Genomic DNA, 15,858 nt, shown 5'->3' with positions numbered 1-15,858 from the left:
TCTCTGCCAAGGTACCTTGTGGAACACATCACCAGTGCTGTGTGGACTTATACAAATATTCTCCTGTGGTCTAATCTGCTATCACTGCTGGATGGACTCAGTGATAGTTTGGCTGTGTGGAACTGTTTGTCTGTATCTTCTGTGTGGAATTGCCGTGGAACTAAATCCTCTTCTAGGACCTACTCTATCTGGACTGCAACCTGCATAGTGTTTCTGTACTTCATTTACTCCTGATTCCTGAGTGTTATCTACTTCTGTGTGCGGTGACAAATAAACCATTACTTGGTTTCATCTGCTCTGTGTGAGTGATTAAAACAACCCCATATCCTCACACATATGCATTGCATTTGCTGGTGACCTCAGTCAGTGGAGTAGCAGTGCCCCCGGTGCCCAACATTACAGGAGAAGCCAACAGCACTTTTAAGGAATGGGTAGCGGGGAGCTATGCTCCTGCAACCTGTTCTTAAATGCTGTTTCACATCACAGCATTCGCGGAAGCCTGCATATCATAGGCGTTTCTATCATGGATGCAATGTGTGCTGTGCACATTGGCCCCTGTGTGTCCAGGGGAGGCCCACACCGCACACATTGCACCCATATTTTAGTACTCACCTCTCCGGAGTCCAGCGTCGGTAGCTGCAGCCGCAGCCATCATGCAAAAAAATTGCATCTAAAATGGCCGCAGTGCATGCGCAGTAAGAATTTTGTCTTCGGACATGGCGTGCGACATATTTCCAGAGACCTGCGCATGTGGAGCATGAGAGGGCTCATCCAGACTCTGCACACGGTGCCCCTCCATTCTTAAGACACCCCTACTGCATATGCAAGCTCCCGCTAATAGTAGTATAACAAAGGGCTGCTGGCAGTTAGCTATGCCATGATGCATACGCATTGCGGCTATGCCACGCCAAGCTGCACTTCTTACCAAAGATGTGTGAGGACACATATGTATATGAAAGACTTTTATTTCTTCACCTATGCACTGCAGGCATTCAACTATATCTAGCGTACATCTTTATAATCCTGCACGTGTTGGCCTTTGTGCAGTTTTATGTGGTACAGCTTTCTTAAATGTATGCTCTTATGCATTTTCTACAGCACATCCTACATTTCTCTTGCAGTGTACAGTTACATATTTGGAGGTGGATGTAAAGCAAGAAGAGCAAGGAACTGTGCACCTTGGCAAAAGAATGCTGCACTGCAGGTGGGCAGATTTTAAATGTGCAGAGATTTTATTTTATTGCAGAGGGAGTTGAACTCAGATCTAAATTGCAGTGTAATAAAGGTGTCTAGGATTTATGAGCAACATGTAAAAGCAGACAGTATTTTCCATGATCGCAAAAATATAATGCATTTGCAACCCCTGCATTGTAACATGGTTTGTCCAGAGGCACAGATACTTACTTTTTATTACTAAATTTCCACCTCATAATCAGGCCCAAAGACTGAAAACAGCAGGAAGATTGACTGCAAGAGATTCAGTAACTTTCCTTCAGAATTGGAAGTAGTACCTGCACCTGTCAAGTGCAGCTTAGCTCATCTAGAACATTACGGAACCATCTGTCAATATATTGATTACCTAATCAGGAATTAACTGATGTGTCTGGTGTACCAAGGGTTTTTATAAGGTAGATTATACTTTACTGACGAATTTCATACTGGACTCAAGGAGACAATCTTGCAGTTTATTTTCTAGAAACGCCTATTTAGATACATGGTTGAAACACATAAGGCTGATATCAGTTGTTGTAATCTTCTTTTGATGCGCCATGATAGTGGCTTAATATGCATATGCTGTTATTTTATTAATTCCAAATACATTTCTAATTTGTTAATAGCTATTTTTTAGTTTTGTGATATATAAATGTTAGTCTTGGTGTATCTATCCAGCAAGATCAGCCATAGCTTTTGTCTTCTAGTTTAATAGTTATGTTTAGATTGTTTTTGGTAATGATATATGGTACAACTAAACTTACCACTATTACTGATCATTGATAACATATGAGTTAGATGGATACAAATCTTTTATCTGCAATTGTCATATTTTTATATCACTGAAAAACATCACTCTCAATTTCACAAGTTTTTTTTTGCTGTATGTTTTTTAAATAATTGTATTAATTATCTGGCATATTGTAGTATCCTGTCAGATATGGCATTAATGTCTTCTACCTTTTTGCTGATTGTCTGCCATCAGAAATTATGGGGCCAGGACTGACAAATTTGGGAGGGCCCCCCTAGTCCCATAGCTCCCCCAAAGCTAACCAGAGGGGTCCTGGGTGGCAGAAATGAGGATCGCGGGGACAGGCCAGCTGCTTGTACATCGGCACGGCAGGCAGCCTGGCAGCTCCTGATTGGCTGCCAATCCGTGAGCTCCATTTGGCTCATGGCAGGCTCATTAAAAAGAATATTACAACCACAGCTCCCTGTGCCTCAGTGGCTTCCTGCCCTGCCGATGCACAGGCAGCTGGCCTGTCCCCGCTATCCTCATTGCTGCCACCAAGGCCCACTCTCAGTCAGGGCCCGGTACTGGAGTCCCTACCGTCCCCCCTTGATGGCGGGCCTGACTGGCAGCCACCAGCATTGGTTTGGCCTGTCACATGGAAAATAATTTGATTTGGTACTGAACCACCAACTTGTGGTACCCCTGTAAGTGTCCAGGATGCCATGGCACTCAGTTTACAGACCACTAATCGATTTGATTCTTGGATGTATTGAATAAAAATAAGATATACCTCAAATCTAATTAAAAATGCAGTCTCTTAAAGCCAATGAATTAATGAGTTGTTTGTAAGTGAGGAAATTTATATACAGTAATAATAAACTGCATACAAATGTTTACACACAAATGTTAAATTCACTTGTAAATTACAATCTTATAATAAATATAGAACACATTATACCAATTTAGTTATTGTAATATTTATTAAGTTTTTAATTGTTGAATTTGTCATGAAAGTAAAATATAACGTTACACATTAATTCTCAAGACATAAATGTATTTTTAGCTTAAAATGTGCAATGTCATATCTTATATCAGCATCGTCAGTGAGGTCATCATCATTATCTTGTGCCTCCTTTTCCTCTTTCTCACTCTAGATTTCATTTCCCCTACACCAATGAGAAAAAAAAGTTATTGTCAGCAAATACAATATTAGCCAATCAAAATGTAAACATTCAGAAAGATAATGACTTTCAGTGAAATGTTACTTGTATTTTAAGTGACATTTGATCAGTGAAGAGAACAGACTATGAAAATGAACTAACAACTGGTTAATGAGAGAAGAAATTGCATTTGGCACATGAAGTGAACAAATACATGAAAATGACATTTGAATGAAAAAAGAAAACAATCTTTTAAAAAAGAAGAGAGATGATGTTCAATGAAAATAGATGTTTAGAAAATTATACTTGACATTTCATGATTAAAAATAACACAACAATATGTGTTGCTTTTATGTCTAAAGCATATTTAACTAACAATATTTGTGGGATATACCCTGAAAACAAATACTAAGGATCTAAAATACTAAAACAAATACTAAGGATTGTGTGGATTTCTGCACAGGGAACTGCAGCATATATGTACTTCAGATATCCATTGCTGATAGCTGGTAGTCATAGGCTTCTTTGGTGGATAATAAAATTCAGAATTTACCAAGCTACTGTAGCAATGCCATATTCAAATGGCATTATTCATTATAGCGTATGTCCTGTATTCTGCAACATTTACAGAGAGAGGGATCCTTAAGCTTTCTCCCCAGCAATAGGAAATAAGTGAAAACAAGAAACTATCATTATTGTGAACAAGTCCCAACAATTAATAAATATGTCCTAATGTCTTATTGACAAGTGAGCTGGTCTGAAGTGCTTTGTATACACCAGTGTCTCTGCACGTTACTTCCCCCTCCATATAGGAAGTTATTGCACCAAAGCATCTGACTGTTTAATCAGGTTGGTAGTTGTCCTCTTTAATTAAACAGAGAACTCATGTCTGATGGTAAGAGGGGAAGTCATGTGCAGAAACACTAGTATGTACCCCAATGAAGCTGCAAAATGCATGACACAGCCTCGCTCACTGTGAGAATGGTATGCCGATCATAGGGGAATATCCAATTACCCACGGTACATTACTGCAGGTAATGAAATTGGCTTAAGGCTATCCTATTGGCCCCAATAAGCTGGCACAAGCTGCGGCTTATCAGGGGTCACCTGTTGCTGCCCCAGGTGCCGGCTCCTGACAGCTCCCAGTGCAGCGCTGCACCTCCAGCTCCCCCCTGTCTCATGACCACTCCCCTATCATGTGACCACTGCCGGGGGCAGGGGAAAAGGGAGGATGTAGGTAAAGGTGCTGCCCCAGCTTCCCCGCCGAGGGTCATAGCATTGATTGCCAGCTCCCGGGCCACGGCGCACCCACTGTAGTCCCAGTTTACTGCTGCGGAAGCTGCATGGGACACTGCAGCTCACCTCCGGCAGGCAAAATCAAATCTTAGGAAACAGCCTTGTTTTCATGTGAAAACAGGGCTGTTTCTAACGTCAACACACAGCTGTGTGTTTTCATGAGATTATGTATTTTTTTACAGGCGACCAAATTGCATAGCCTGTACAAAATATTGGTAAAACATCTAAAACATTTGCAAAAAAATGGCAGTTTATTGCACCCAATGTTGTTTCACCTCTAATTGGATATTCGTCTAAGGGGGCACCTACAAAATTAGAACATACTACGTTTTGTATTGTTTTTTGTTTTCTCTCTGTATCATTTGATGTATGGACTCAATATTATTAATGGAATTTATTTTTTATGATATTTGTATGAAATATAACTAAGCTCCAAGGCCCGCTGTTTTCACTATTATTTGCTGTATATAAATAAGGTTTGTAAGCACTCAGCCTGTATATGTACTGGATGTGTACCAATGATAAACAGTAGTAAATGTGGTGTGAATTCTGTAGTAAGTATACAAGAGGATAACCAATGTCGAATCAAATAACCTTAACTATAGAGTAGGGTAGATTTTTCAAAACTTGGAGAGAGATAAAGTGGAGAGAGATAATGCTCTGCACAAGCCAATCAGCTTCTAACTGTTATTTTACAGGATGAATTGAAAAAATTATAGGAGCTGATTGACACGTACTTTATCTGTCTCCACCTTATCTATCTCTAAATTTTGATAAATCTAGCCTAGTGTATTAAATTGTAGCATGGAAGTTATGCATGAACATATTTTTCATACCAGTTGTGGGATGTATCAAAATGTGATGCTTCCCACCACTATCCGCATGTATAATGGAATTTACTAATAGCATATGCATGAAGAAAATAAGAAAGTACAGTTCTTGCTGTAAGAGTTGTCCTTTGCGATGTGTGGTCTTCCCGGTTTATGACCTGGGAGTCCATCTGTGTATGCGACTAGTGATGTATGCGCCACGGGGGGTGCTCGGAGAGATTCGTTTAGATTCCTATCAGCAAGGAAATGTGAAAAAAGACCATAGGCTTCTCTAAAAAAACACCATCTAGAAATGGCATTGCCCACCGCATAAAAGCACCGAATTCTATCACATTCTGGACCTTCGTGCGTATATGACAAGCAGCCAAACCTCTAGAGATGGCATTTTCCGAGGTTTGGTCACTTTTTTAGGGTGTAGTATGGTATACCAGCGGCCGGGCTCCGGCGACCAGCATACCGGCGCCCGGAGGCCGACCGCCGGCATACCAATAGTGTGGCGAGCACAAAGGAGCCCCTTGTGGGCACGGTGGCGCGCTATTTATTCTCCCTCCAGGGGGGTCGTGGACCCCCATGAGGGAGAATATGTGTTGGTATGCCGGGTGTCGGGATCCCGGCGCCGGTATACTGTGCACCGGGATCCCGAAATTCGGCATAGTGAAGACCACCCTTTTTTTCCACTTGCTGCATCTTGCCCTAGATCTATTGAATGACAAGCCTAGTTTTTCCCAGAAACTCCCATTGGCATCTGATGAAAGTCAATTTTCCAGCAGCTGCCAGCCTCAGATCCCCCCGGAAGCCCTCTGCTGCTATGGAAACCACCCAGTCTCCTCCTCTCAAACAACAACAACAACAACACCACAGTGATTGGTCATCATCTGTGGCAGTCTGAGGACACAGACCTCAGGGCATCACACTCTCCTCTGGCCACAGTGTTCAGCGATCATGACCAAATCCTGACAGGATTGCTCATCCATGCTGCAGGAACAGAATCTTCCTGCAGCCTGGCCTCACTGAAGCTGACTGCATTATGTGCATGTTTTGTATGCAAATAAAGAATACATCTAATCTAAATATAAATCCCACCCTCTTCATTACCAGTTAATACAGTACATTTTAGTAAGTGAGGTAATTGATATAATGAAGAACTGCCTAAGTGGTTAATTATAATCATATAACTATGTATCAGTTTAGTAATGAACACCTTTTTTCTGGATACATTTACCATTAAATAAAAACATATATATACTGTATGCATGTACAATATGTCATCCTCAGCTTACAGGAAAAAAAAATTAATTTTAATATACTAACTTATCTAAGAGGAGCCTCCTTCTTTTCTTTTTTATCAGCCTTGTCATCGTCCTTCTTCTTATCATCTCCAGCATCATCATCTGAATCGTCATCTGAATCGTCATCTGAATCCTCTTCTGAGCTTTCGTCTGAATCGTTTTTCTCTTCATCTTCCTCTTTCTCTCCCTCTTTATCAGATTTTTTTTCTTCTTTATCCCTGCAAGAAAAATTATTTATTCACTGCATATACATTATTAGGAAATCAAAATATCAAACATCACTTGTATTTAAATTGATGAAAGAAATAAAACTAAATTAAATACATGAAAAGTAAAAGAATATATTAAAGTTGAATAAAGTCTAATTTGATAAAAGAGGAGGTAAAGTTCAATAAATGTAAACAGATGTTTGGTAAGCATTAATTGGCATTTGATAATTAAAAGACCTTGAGGTTTGTTGCATCAAGTTTTATACACTGGATAGCTGTACTATAGAACACTACAGATAGTTAGAGGAGTTGATGAGATCAGATATTTCTCTTTTAATACAATTGTTTTTCTATTAGAGTGGCTTTTGCAGGGGTATCACACATGGGTTTTTTTGTTCAGGATATTAGAGCACAAAACACATTCATTTGGATTCAGTATGATTTACCAGTGGGCAGGATGTCGGCTTTCCATATCCTGACAGCGGTATCCTGTCTGCCAGAATGCCAGCAGCGGGTCGATCACAAAGAGTCCTCTTGTGGGCTCGCTGCGCACACCATGCTGTGGTCTTGGTCATAGACAGCCACGAGTGGGAATTGTCCTGTTTTGCCAGAATTCTGGCTTGCTGTATTGTCAACTGGCGGGATTCTGGCATCAGTATCCTGACCGCCAGGATCCCGACAACCGGCAAATCGAACGTAACCCAATCATTTATTTAATCTTACTGTTATATGTATTTTAATGGAATGACTATATTTTTAGGAGTAAAAGAGAGGTTTAGCAATTCTTCTTAATAACATATACAATAAAATAAAGGTCAAATATATTTTGACTAATGTACTATAGGAGAATGTTAAAGTGATTTGGGAGTGGTGTAATGTTTTAAGGTTCTTTTGGGAGCTTATAAAGATTCATTAATATTTTAGAATACTGTACTTGAAACATGAATATTGAGATATACCCCACTAGTTTGTCAAGTTAGACCATATTAAGTGCAAGTTTTCATTTGTTTTACACATGCCCATCTTAACAGCAGTGTACTGTACTGTACTGGGCACAGCAATGCACTGGACCCCCTGTCCATCCTCCAGTGGTAGGGGTGGGGGATGCTATCAGTGGCAGCTGTGATGTCCAGCTGGCGGTAGGGGGTGTTCTATCTTCCACTCAGCATGTAAGACCTGGAGCAGTAATTTCTGCTAATTACTCCTTTACTGCACAGATGGGGCTAAATTGTAGAAGGGGGCATTGACCTGAATGAAGAAGCCCTGGTACATGACTTCCAGGGTGGTAGGGGGTGTTTAGTACGTAGGGGAGGGGTGGATAGTGGAGTGGGCTTAATATTTATCATTTTCTGGTAGGAGGGCAGCTTACTTGACTGCAGATATCTCAAGTTCCTGAAACTATATTTCTTAGCTTTAAAAAACTTGAGAGTTCCACCTTTCAGAAGGTTCTGGGGACTTGGGGATCAGTGTTCAGGAGCCAGAGCAATTCACCAATGAAATCTAAAACTGCATAATAGGCATGTGAAGCTGGAGCAGGGACCAGCTGCTTGAAAGCTGATATCTCTGGTTCTGGGCATAGTAGAGACAAGCTTCCAGTGTCCACCAAAAGGGAAGAGTCACAGCTTTTGTATTGTTCCCTCAGAAAAACTTTAAGTCATACAGAACCCAAGATATCTGGCTGGGAAGAGCAATTAACAGGCTTGGATGGGAACCACTGAGTTCAAGCTGGATATCTCTGGTTCTCCAGGCCCGATTTAAAAAATCTGGTACCCCTGGAAAGAGGGGACCCTCTGCTATCTGCCTAGGACCCTTTTACTCCTGTGATGGGCCCAATGAGCCCATACAAAAACACGGCCCTGGTTTTACACCCACAACATCCAACTGATGCACTGATAGTATACCCTCCAACATGTGCACACCACCAAGTAACCACAAATATGAGCACAAAACATAAAGTGAGATATAATTATATAAAAAATATAATATATATATTTATTTAAATTAAGTAGCTTGACAAAGGTGTGTGTTATAGAAGATCCAAAGTTACAGTAAGTCCCTGGAGTGCCTAACTTTTGTGTTTATATCCATCATTACAATCTTAATAATATCTGTTGTGCACCTGGGCGTAATTTGGTTTGGACTGCCGTCTTTTTCTCCATGTTTGTATTACAACTACACTGACAAATACTGGGCCAGATTCGGATGTGGACATGATAGCAGCAGCGATAGCTCTAATATGTTCATCCAGCAGGAGGCATCACACCAACTGCTTGCATTAGTGATTTGAGCTGCATCCTAGGACACAGCATTGGATCATCTGCTGCACCATCGGCTGGCCTCATAATCCATAGGGATGTGCCAGCTGAAAAACGCAGATAGAACAAAAGGTCCAGGAAATCTCCATCTTTCAACAGAGAATCTGGGCTCGTCCTAAAGTACTGGAGTGCAATGGAAAAAATAGGTGACTTTTTAGATTTTTGGGCACTATTTTCAGAAAACATCCCTAAAAATCCCCATCATGTACCATTTTTATGCAGACTCAAATTTTTATTATCTGTACAGTATTTCAAAATTACTGTATTAAGCTTGAAAACAAAAGTGTAATTATAGTGCTTTGAGGAAAAGAATGTTATACTATGATTTGAACAAGTTTTAAAGAAGAGCATTTAAGTGTATCATGGAAAATGAGCTGATGAAATACAGAGACCTGGGTAGCTTAATGAGTGTAAAGGTTCACTTCCTGAAGTCTCATTTACACTATTTCCCTGAAAATCTTGATGCTTTAGGTGAAGAGCAGGGGAAAGATTTCAATAAGATATCAAGGAGATGGAACACAGATCCCCGGGTAAGTGGAACATAAACATGATTGCGGACTACTGTTGGATGCTGCACAGAGAAGATCCACAAGCTCTCTACAAGAAAAAAGTGCCAAAAGGAGCTCTGATGGGAAAAGGCAGTAAGGACTTGTAGATGTGCAGAAAACTATTTTTCATGTTTTTTTTTTAAATAAATATGTTTCAAGCAGAATACTTATTATGCTATTTCCCTTAATTGTCGCATTCACTTTGTGAAAAAAAACCTTGTGTGATAAAGAAATTTGGATGCCATATTTGAAATCAGCATGCCAAATACCATAAGAATCAGTCAGCAAATTGCAGACAGTTTTTAATGATCCCAATTTTGCAGGCCTGTGTAATCAGTACTTTGCGGCATGAGGTGCACATGCAATCAAATCTGAATCAGCCCCAGAATGTGGTAGTTTGGATTAAGCACCATTCCATGATTCTCCACTTTATCTCTCTACAAGCTTTGATAAAATTCCCCCTTTGTCTTAATATTTAGTCTCCCCCTCACTCCCATCTAGAAATCTTGCAGCAGCACTGGAGTCTGGACAGTGTTTTGCAGGAGATATGCATGTTTCTGAATTACAGTCTCGACAGGCTGCAGCAGGTAAGAACTATTATTATTTCTATATTATAAAAGTCATGTATGTGAGAATCTGTGTAGCGGGTATTTGAATGAGGGGGGGGGGGGTTGTTGATTAAAGTGTTGCCCAGGGTGATGTGACACCTTGCACTGGCCCTGAGTTTTGCGAATTAGCGTAAGCTATCTTTATCATAATTACAGCTGCGTCATTATTATTAGCATCTACGTATATAGTGCCAGAATATTCTGTTGTGCTTCCCAACTGGAAACAAAACATCAGCAGTAAATAAACAAGAATCTATAACAACAGACTAACAGAGTGGAAAGATTTTCCTCTTCAGAAACTGCTTTGGATATGATATGCCGGCTTCTGGGGTCCCAGCGGTCAGCATACCTACACCGGGATCACCGGCAGCAGAATGCTGGGAGGGGGGTGGGGGCAAGCGAGAAAAAGCCCCTTGCGGGCACGGTGGCTCGCTACGCTCAACATAAATTCTATTCCCACTCTATGGGTGTCATGGACACCCACGAGTGGGAATAGACTCTGTGGGACGGCATTCTGACTGCCGGCATTTTTAGCGTTCAGGATCCCGGCATCAGCATGCTGACCGCTGGGATCCCAAGTGCCGGAAACCTAACCACATTCCCACAAACTTACAATGCACAGGGAAATAGGCATTTCAAACACAAGTGCTACACATTGCATATTGGTCCAGACAGACTACAAAGGTTCTTGGGCTGTATGATCCAGTCACACAGGAATGTTGGCCTAGGGTCAGTGGGTTGTGTGATTTAGAAAGGGAGAATATGTAAAGTTATGTGTGGACTGTGTAGGGTGTCGTACGGTATGCGCGCCACACTATTTTATTCTCCCTCCATGGGGGTAGTGGACCCCAACGAGGGAGAATAGTTGTCGGTATGCCGGGTGTCGGGATTCCGGCGCCGGTATACTGTGCGCCGGGATCCCGACATTCGTCATACAGAAGACCACCCGACTGTGTAGAGTGAGGAAATTAGTAGAATATAATAACTGAATTTACTGTAACTGAAGTCAACTTACTCTTCTGCTCTCCCAAGTGGTGCAAGGCAGAGAAGGGCCATCGCTGTCACCAGTATTACCACTTTTGGATTCATCTTGGGACTCTGAAAACCTATTTAATAACACATGTTTAAATCAGTTTGTACACAAGGATAAAATTACACATTATTTCAGTATGTCCTTCCAAATATCTGCCATTGTGGACTTTTTACTTTGAGGTAAGAACTCTTATATACAGAACACTGTCTAGTAATTACTGTCTAACATGTACCTCTTTCAGCAGATATTCAATATACAGTTTATCTGGCCAATGTCAGTGGTTTGATATGATTCAAGCTATTCATTTACTGCAGGGAAAGTAAGTACATTCTGCCAGAGAGAAAATCTAGCATAGGCATTGCATATAATGTAGGTACAGTCATTTTCTTTCAATCTATTTAACTTATTTCTATTCAAAAGGAATAAGTCTACAAATATAGGGGCAGATGGAGAAGCCTGGAGAAGTGATAAAACAATGATAAGAGGAAGGTGATAACACACCAGCCAATCATTACAGGTTTGAAGACTGACAGTTAGGAGCTGATTGGCTGGTGTGTTATCATCTTCCATTTATCATTGCTTTTATCACTTCTCTAGGCTTAATACATCTGTCCCAGAGTGAGTTTTGCTAAACCTACACACATAGCATGAAAATATATACAGCTCACAGTTTACTTCTACTTCCTATAGTATTTCACAGAGGTGAGCCCCATGAATGCAGGTGTGCACTAGTAGAGAATGAGAGGTTAGGTAAGGGAAAGCTGTAGAGTGCACTATTGTACTGCTGAGCGGGGAAGGAAGTCAGTGACGTGCTGAAGTCTGCAGGTTCCCAGGTTATTCACAGCTATGTGCACAATTAAGTGATAACGTAGATGTCAGCTATCTCACTGATGTCATCTTTTAATTGATGGGATCCAGTCCATGGATCCTTTGGATCTGTGAGTGGAAACCTACTATCCTGAAAGGCCATACTGTCTGATACATATCTTGGCGGATCTTGCACATACAGAAATGCAAACTGTGAAATTAATTTTTTTGAAATTGGGGAAGTAATTTTATTTTGGGGTCAGTCTCTTATCTGCAGACGTTTAGAACCAATGAGTCAATTCTGTATGTACAGTAAATTTGTAAAAATTCAGTTCTTCCTGAGTTTCTGCACATTGTCTACAGATATTCTGTAACAATGCTGTTCTAATTTGTAAATTACAGTACTAATTGTTCCAGATCTATTCTCTATTACAGAACTGATTATTGTGTCAGATTAATGTTTAGCTTTGTATTATGCATGACTGGCTTGCCCAGACTAATTCCATGGCTATCCCTGTAGTATACAGCATTCATTGTCTTTATCTTTCTGCTCTTTCTTTTCTCTATTCCAGTCTTGGGGTTTAGTATATTGTATTGGAACTTTAACCAACCCTACAATTTTAGATGTATTTTACAATCTACAAAAATGGTCAATATTAACATTGATTGAGTTTAATCCTAAAAGTAGCATCTCCAAAACTACCAGTAGATCATTCTATTCATTAATAAACAAAACATAATACATTTAATAAAGTTATCAGTACATACATTTATAGTCTTCAGTACATACTATACTAGTAAAGAGTAGCAAGAACATACTTACAAGCTCACTTTGTCTTTGTTGGCTTTAGCTCAAGCGTCTTTCTCCAGTAGTGCTGTATGCTTATTATTTGACTTTATATATTGTAGAGGTAAGAGTATATCAGCCTTTGGCTATTTGACAAACACATGACATGTAAGTCACAAGCATCTGACATGACACGTACAAAATGACAAAAGCATGTGATTAAGCATGTTGCAGAGAGAACAGGACCTACATCCTGTTGTTACAGGACATCTTATATCTGAAGCATCAGTTCTCCTCCTACTAGGCAGATGTAGCATACTGTACTGTATGCAGTGAAGGGTTCTTAAAGTGTGAAAAATCACTTCAAAGTCCAACCTACAATCTATTCATTCAAACTATTTTCAGTTTTTCTTCTGAAAAAGCTCAGTTTAGTTTAGCTTATTTTAATTACACCAGTTGAAGTTGTCTAAAAAATGCTTTTTTCATCAAAAGTGCAACTTGATAATAATTTTTAGTTCATTTGACAATTACATACCTGCTTTGTAGTGGACATTAACACAAATGTTCCATACATTGCTGTGTCAGATTGCCTGTGGGTGCTCTAGGCATTTCCATCTATTCATGTGCCCCCACATCTGTTTGAGGCTGTCTATCCCCCCACTTATTGGCATAGTAAATGTGACATAGGTTGTGCTGCAATATTTTCTTCTCCCATCAGACTAGGGGTTTAGTTACATAGCGTCAGATAGTAAAACGTATTTATGCCCAATATTGTAATAAGCAATGCTTTTACTAGCAAGACACGACTAATAAAAGCATTGCCCTTTTCAAATATCAGTCAGAAACATGATAAGAAGCTTTATAATAGGATATGATAGGTCTGTGCAGTGAAATCATAGCCCAGTGCTACAGTCCCAGCCCAATATTAACATGGATGAGCAGCATATGGTAGATCCATGGCTAAGAAGCTTCCTGATGCTTCTCTGCAATATTATTGTTACACCTGCTCATCTGTGAAAGCTCTTGGTAAATAGCTACTTTGTTCTACACAAAACTCTGTTCAGAAGCCTCCTTGTCCTGGTGTAGTACATCCACTTTATCCATATGTCTTCACAGGTCCCACCATGAGTGACTTGGGAGACTCCCTTAAACTTTCAATAAGGGTTGATAGATGATATATAAACTTGTTCAATAATTGCACACAATACAATGGAGGGATAAAGAGAATGGCTCTCTTAAAAATAAATCATGAAGCTTCATTTATCCATGAATAAATTCTGTCTTCCTGTTCACAATAAATGTCCAAGTTGTACATCATTTACCTCCATCCATCAGCCCTGTTTCAGAGGTAGATGCTGATGTGGTTGCATCTTTTGCCACATCTGTGTCTTTATGCTAATGTAGTGACTTATCTGATCATACTGAGATGCCCACTTACAGCAGTGCAAATCCATCTTGGTGCATTTTTAGGCACATCATGTAAACTAGCACCAGGTCTCTGCCCGAACATAGCATCTAGTGAGGGTGGTTCTGCATTTTTAAATGAAACCACTGTCAGCAACACACTCACAACACACCCACCTCTGCCTAGCAACCCACCAGAACACCTTTTAAAATAAACAATTCCTATGTCCAAATTTGTTCTGCATCTCCCTGTAGTTCGTAGACTTACAACATCAGACATTCGCAGACTTACAACATCAGAAAACTGCATGCAACATCATCATTACATCAACCTGAACCAGGCCCATAATGTTTAAAGGGCAGCCAGCCTCTTCATTATTTATTGTTCTCATATCTCAAATTACTAGTCAGTTTTAGCCCCCCTTGCTACTGTGTTTATTTTTTTACATTTTTTACAAAAATCAGTAATTGTTTATAAAGAACACATAACTTTTACCTTTCCTGAAAATAGAATTAATATGCTTACAGTATTTTTCCTTACAAGACAAAGATTGTCAACTTAATACGGCCAAAATAACTTTTGATTGAAATTGTAAGAACAAGGAATGTATGTCATTTTAGATATAATATGGTTCTTTTTTTCAGAATTAATCTTCATTTCCATAATGGTAAATTCTTACATATAGGTTTTCATACTAAAATCTGCACTTTAACATGATCATGGATTATTATTTTTTTATGTGTTTCAATTAAATGCATAAAATGTGCAGAAATAATATGGTAACTCTACATGCAATACTATTTTAAAATGAACTTACCACACCAAATGAGGGAATCCCTGAGTTTACTGAAGCCAAGAGCTGGGAGATCTGGTCATTAGTACCTGGGATTATTGATGCTTTCTATAGTATAGGGGGTTATTGCCAGGATATAACCAGAAAATACTTTACTTTCAAAGAGTGCTCAATGTATTAAAGACATGACATACCTGTTTGAAATTAGAGTGCTGTCTGAAGCTGATATATTTAGAAAAATCATAAACGTTGTGACCCACCCCATCTGTTATGTCCTCTAGGATTTCTGCAGTGCAGGTTGATATTGACTATTGATTTCCAATAAATGAAAACTAATGGGCTACTGTACATCATTTGAAAGAGAGATTCACTTATTTTCTTATCAAATGGGAAATCAACAGAAATATTTGGCCCTGACACACACATATTTTTTGGGCAACCTTTCCCTTCCCAGTAGGTGCATGCCGGACAGCTGTTGGATCATGCCCCTGTGTATCTCCAGCCTCATCTCTGCCTCCCATATTTCTTAGATATAAACATGTTCTGCAGTGTTTATACTACAAGAGGCAGTTCTTGATTACATCATTGTAAATTTGATGTGATGCTGTCATTAAAACTAGTGATGAGCGGGTTCGGTTCCTCGGAATCCGAACCCCCCCGAACTTCACCTATTTTACACGGGTCCGAGGCAGACTCGGATTCTCCCATATGGCTCGGTTAACCCGAGCGCGCCCGAACGTCATCATCCCGCTGTCGGATTCTCGCGAGATTCGGATTCTATATAAGGAGCCGCGCGTCGCCACCATTTTTCACTCGTGCATTGGAAATGATAG

At 40.0% G+C, this 15,858-nt stretch overlaps 1 protein-coding gene across 1 annotated transcript; it reads right to left on the bottom strand.

Annotated features, from left to right (window-relative positions):
- Window positions 1-2,906: 2,906 nt before the first annotated feature.
- LOC135051179 (glutamic acid-rich protein-like) lies at window positions 2,907-12,964 on the bottom strand. Its single transcript, XM_063957299.1, has 4 exons — window positions 12,864-12,964; window positions 11,216-11,306; window positions 6,543-6,738; window positions 2,907-3,111 (listed from the first exon to the last, which is right to left on the bottom strand). Exons 2-3 carry the CDS (start codon window positions 11,287-11,289, stop codon window positions 6,543-6,545), a joined length of 270 nt encoding a protein of 89 aa, XP_063813369.1. The 5' UTR covers window positions 11,290-11,306; window positions 12,864-12,964; the 3' UTR covers window positions 2,907-3,111.
- Between the last annotated feature and the right edge of the window lie 2,894 nt (window positions 12,965-15,858).

Source organism: Pseudophryne corroboree, chromosome 2 (genome assembly GCF_028390025.1).
Source record: "Pseudophryne corroboree isolate aPseCor3 chromosome 2, aPseCor3.hap2, whole genome shotgun sequence".
NCBI classification, from domain to species: domain Eukaryota; kingdom Metazoa; phylum Chordata; class Amphibia; order Anura; family Myobatrachidae; genus Pseudophryne; species Pseudophryne corroboree.
Note: the sequence above shows the minus strand (reverse complement) of the source record. Positions and strands in the feature narration are given on the sequence as shown.

Coding starts and splice junctions, on each gene's coding strand:
- LOC135051179 (XM_063957299.1), bottom strand. CDS start 11,289: ATGAATCCAAAAGTGGTAATACTGGTGACAGCGATGGCCCTTCTCTGC. Junction 6,739..11,215: donor CCACTTGGGAGAGCAGAAGA/GTAAGTTGACTT, acceptor TTTTTCTTGCAG/GGATAAAGAAGAAAAAAAAT.